Source organism: Limulus polyphemus, unplaced genomic scaffold, assembly GCF_000517525.1.
Source record: "Limulus polyphemus unplaced genomic scaffold, Limulus_polyphemus-2.1.2 Scaffold7796, whole genome shotgun sequence".
Lineage (NCBI taxonomy): Eukaryota > Metazoa > Arthropoda > Merostomata > Xiphosura > Limulidae > Limulus > Limulus polyphemus.
This window is the reverse complement of record NW_013673406.1, coordinates 5,130-9,273: the sequence shown is the minus strand read 5'-3', so window position 1 is coordinate 9,273 and position 4,144 is coordinate 5,130. Positions and strand designations below refer to the sequence as shown.

The window sequence follows — 4,144 nt, the reverse complement described above, 5'->3', positions numbered from 1 at the left end:
TTTCTTCCTATTTAGTAAAAATCCTAACGTGATAGGAAAAAAAAAAAGGTTAAATATTTTCAAAATCTGCATAGCTGAATTATAGAAAATCCAGTAATAAAACCAAAACAACTTTTACAAAGTTAAAATTCGCAGGCCTGTGTTATCATTTATTTAGTACAAAATAAAAATATTCTTCAGTTTACCCCTGAAGAAGAAAGGTCCACCTTTCCAAAGTCTCATGCTAAAGGGTTTTTATCATTTTGTATTTACACTTCTTAAACCTATGTTATAGTGATGGTTTACTAAGCACATACATACATACCCTATTACGCATTTGAGCACGGGCTATCACTGGAGCTGATGCAAAAGATGATCGTCTTCCATTAAAGTATCCATTCCCAGTCACCTGGAATATTGATTCTCTTCTATTTATTGACTATGACAGTAAATTGTGTATTCTTACAATATAGTACAAGCACACAAAAAAATCATAAATACATACACTTAGAAAATTTTACATTAAATAAATAAAAATACTTTCAACTTATATTAACTTTCAACATCATGCAATGACCTATAAAAACTGCTTTCTCCTTGGTTCAAAATGGTTCGATCTTTTTTGTATTTCAATTGAGCTTAGAGATATTGTCTGTTAACCCCCCAAAAATCAAATTTATAATTTAAAGGATTGCTTATGCTGCTAAAAATACTAATTAGGCTTGTGCCTATGTTTTTTTAGTGAAACAGCTGAGGTGTAGTTTTAAAATGGTATAAACTTACCAATTGTTCATGTGATTTTGCTAAAAATCTCAACCAGGACACAATTTGTTACAATTTCTAAATAGTTTATTAAAATCACTTTTAACAATTCCACTTATATAATATTAATGCTCTCTTTTGAAATGAATAAATATACTCAAGTTTTTTTTAGATGTCATTATATCTCCCTCCTTTTATTTGAAATTAAGATTCCTATTATATCTTTCTTTCTGATGCCTAGTTTTAAATTGCAATGAACAGTTTTTGATATTCTTTTTAACAAGTATGTTCAAAGTTTTCTTTCATGAGACTTTAACTCTACATCTTAATAAACTATGCTAGTACTCTTCAACTAATCTCCTAATATTTTTAACATCTCACCTGGATCTATAATATTCCTTAACTTGAAAATGTTGTTCCTAGCTGGAGTTAGTCTGTCTTCCTTAAACTTTATAAGGTGTATGTATCTTTGACACCATATCTCACTGCCACATGTCCAATCACTTTTGATGATCAAAATTACTAAAGTATTTTTAACTTATGTATGATCTAAAATAAATTTAATTTTGTCACTGACCATACCTGATTCTGACCAAAGTACACTCATTCCTTCAACAACATTTTGCTGACATTGATTCTGACTAAAGCAAATTCAATCTTCTAACATCATGTTTTTGGTACTGATCATTCCTGATCCTGACTGAAGCAGATTCATCCCCCTCAACAATATTTTTGTGAGTATTAGTCTTTCAATAACTTTACCTTTTTCTTATGTCCAACAATGAAAAATGTTTCAACTTTCATCTTCTTTAACAAAATGTCTCTTTGGTAGCCAAAGGCTGGTTCAACTACATAGTTATTATCTAGTTGATCTAAAGTTGCTTCAGAAATGTGCACTCGACTAGTAAGAAATAAATAAAACACTGAACTTCAATACAATGCAGTTTCAGTCAATATACTATTACTCAACATTAACAGAGTTTTTATATCATTGTTTGTGATAAGTTGTTTATACATTTAGCAGTCCATTAAACATTTATTCAAAAACCCATAAATCATAATTAGCATGATAAAATGAGCCCATACTATTTTACACATCCATTATTTATATATATATAGCAAAAATTTTTACAGTCTACCCCTATTACTGTTTGTTATCCACATGATAACAGTAAGTCTTGAACAGGCTGTGATATTGCACACAAGAAATAAGTACTTAGGTGACTGAAAGTAACAAAATATGCTACTTTTCTGAAACTTATAATTATCAATACAAAACCTTGAGCTTTACCATTACAAAAAAAAATAAAAAAAATTCTGCTACAACAGCACCCAAGAATTAAAAACAGCAGAATTACTTATAAACTATGGAAGAGAATGACAGGGCATCATTTCTGATAAACATTTAACCTAAATATTAACAGTTTTATTTCTTCAACAACTTTTTGAATAATTTTTACATTTCAGAATATACTCTGGTAGTAATGTGTAGCCATAGTTCAATATCAAATTCAACTTTTCATGTGATAATAAAAAAAAATCTTTAGACGTCATAGTAAAGCTTAGGAAATATATTGTTATGAAACTTTGAATTTCTTCTTTAATCAAGCAGCCAATTTTCAAGCAAAATACCAACAATTTGTGAAAGTGGTGATGAGTTATTGCTCTAAATTCAACTATAATAACAGAAATCTGACTATATTCTTTTTAGAACTACTGATATAGGAAAAGGTAAATTTTTTTTGATTTATGAAAACCTAATGTTTGAATTTTTAACTATCTATTGTGGTTAAAGAAGTAGAAAGTTATAATTTCCCTATATTGAAAATGTATTTCCCATAGGTACTTACCTCTACTCGCAAGATTAGTTACTCTTGTTCAATGCTGCCCTCTATATGCAAACTTTTTCTTTGTGCATGGCACAAGCCTTCTGCTCCCCCCTATTGCAATTACTATATTCCAACACGTCTCTCATGTAAATCATCATGCATCATCTCTTAACCAATAGTAGCATGATATGCTCATGTGATGCATATGACTCACTCTACATTCCTCTCCAAACCTTCACTTTGAAGTTTGGCTGAAGGTATGAGCACCAGAGAAGTGGGGAGGAAGGGTGAGTAGAGGTAAGTACCTATCAGAAATACATTTTCAGTGTAGGAAAATTATAACTTTCAATACAGTACTTACCTCTTCTCACAAGATTAACTAGAATCCAACATTTAGAAGGAGGAGGGACCAGTGCAAGGGAATGAAAGAAGTACCCTCAAAGGTGTCCAAAGGATACCCCTGACAATGAGAGAGACAGATCCAAAGATCAGACAAGTGGAACCACACCACTTCTGAGCCAGATATACTCTTCGTGCATGTGTGGAATGTGTAAGGGTGGAAATTGAAAGGTGTAGAGTGGCTAGGGTGCAGTGGACCATACTCGGTAAGTCAACTACATCCAAAACCTCCTCATGGAGTACCAACATGTATGCGAGGGTAGGATGAGGATCATACTGTCTTCACCTCAAACCCAAGAATCGAGGATTATGACCCACACCGATTTCTGGGTATCATACGAGGATCATCACTGATCTATCAATCTGGTATTGAAAGGATGTCAATCGCATGGAATAAACTCATGTGAGGACTTATGGTGATTGGTGCACTCTAACTGAAAATCTCTTAGTGGGGTACTGACATCCATATAAGGGTAGGATGAGGATCATACCGTCTTCACTTCAAACCCAAGAATCAGGGATTAGGACCCACATCGATTTCTCGGTATAACACGATGATCATCACTGAACTATCAATCCAGGAATTGATATCCGGTATCAAAAGGATGTTAATCGCATAGAATCAGCTCATGTGAGGACTTACAGTGATTGGTTCACTCAAACCCAAAACCTATTAGCAGGGTACCGACATCCACATGAGGGTAGGATGAGATCTTCCAATTGAAGGGGTGAACTGCAATTTCAATGGCTCAACTCCAGTATTTATGTAAATGGTATCAGGAGGCCACACCATCCAGTAAGATGATGGCTCAACTCCCGTGGTTATGGAAATGGTATCAGAAGGTCACGTCATCTAGTAAGGTGACAGCTCAACTCCTCTGGAGGCCACATCTCATCTACACCAGCAGAACACCACTGCCGTACTCTTGACTGAATGGTTCTAGTCCTTTTTTTATGGATCTCATTCAGTGGGGGTGCTTGCATGGTCAAATACCCCAGCGGCTTGGAACTAGAAAGTGGTAAGGACTCCCATACTTCATTCAGGGAAAGGAGGGTGACAATGTGGTGGGGATTCCTGAGGAACGTTATCACCAGAGACAGTGCAATGGGTGTCCACAAAACCTTATTCTGAAAAGCAGATCATACCGAGCTTTTCACTCAAGGCATGGCAATGA

At 34.3% G+C, this 4,144-nt stretch overlaps 1 protein-coding gene across 1 annotated transcript in view; it reads right to left on the bottom strand.

Moving 5' to 3' along the window:
* Window positions 1-1,642, bottom strand: part of LOC111089902 (adenylate cyclase type 6-like) — a gene marked incomplete at its 5' end in the record, with an annotated part of 23,937 nt that extends 22,295 nt beyond the window's left edge. Inside the window, 2 exons of the mRNA XM_022403152.1 lie at window positions 305-388; window positions 1,504-1,642. Coding sequence (XP_022258860.1) covers window positions 305-388; window positions 1,504-1,642 — 223 coding nt within the window. The remainder of the gene's footprint in view (window positions 1-304; window positions 389-1,503) is intronic.
* Between the last annotated feature and the right edge of the window lie 2,502 nt (window positions 1,643-4,144).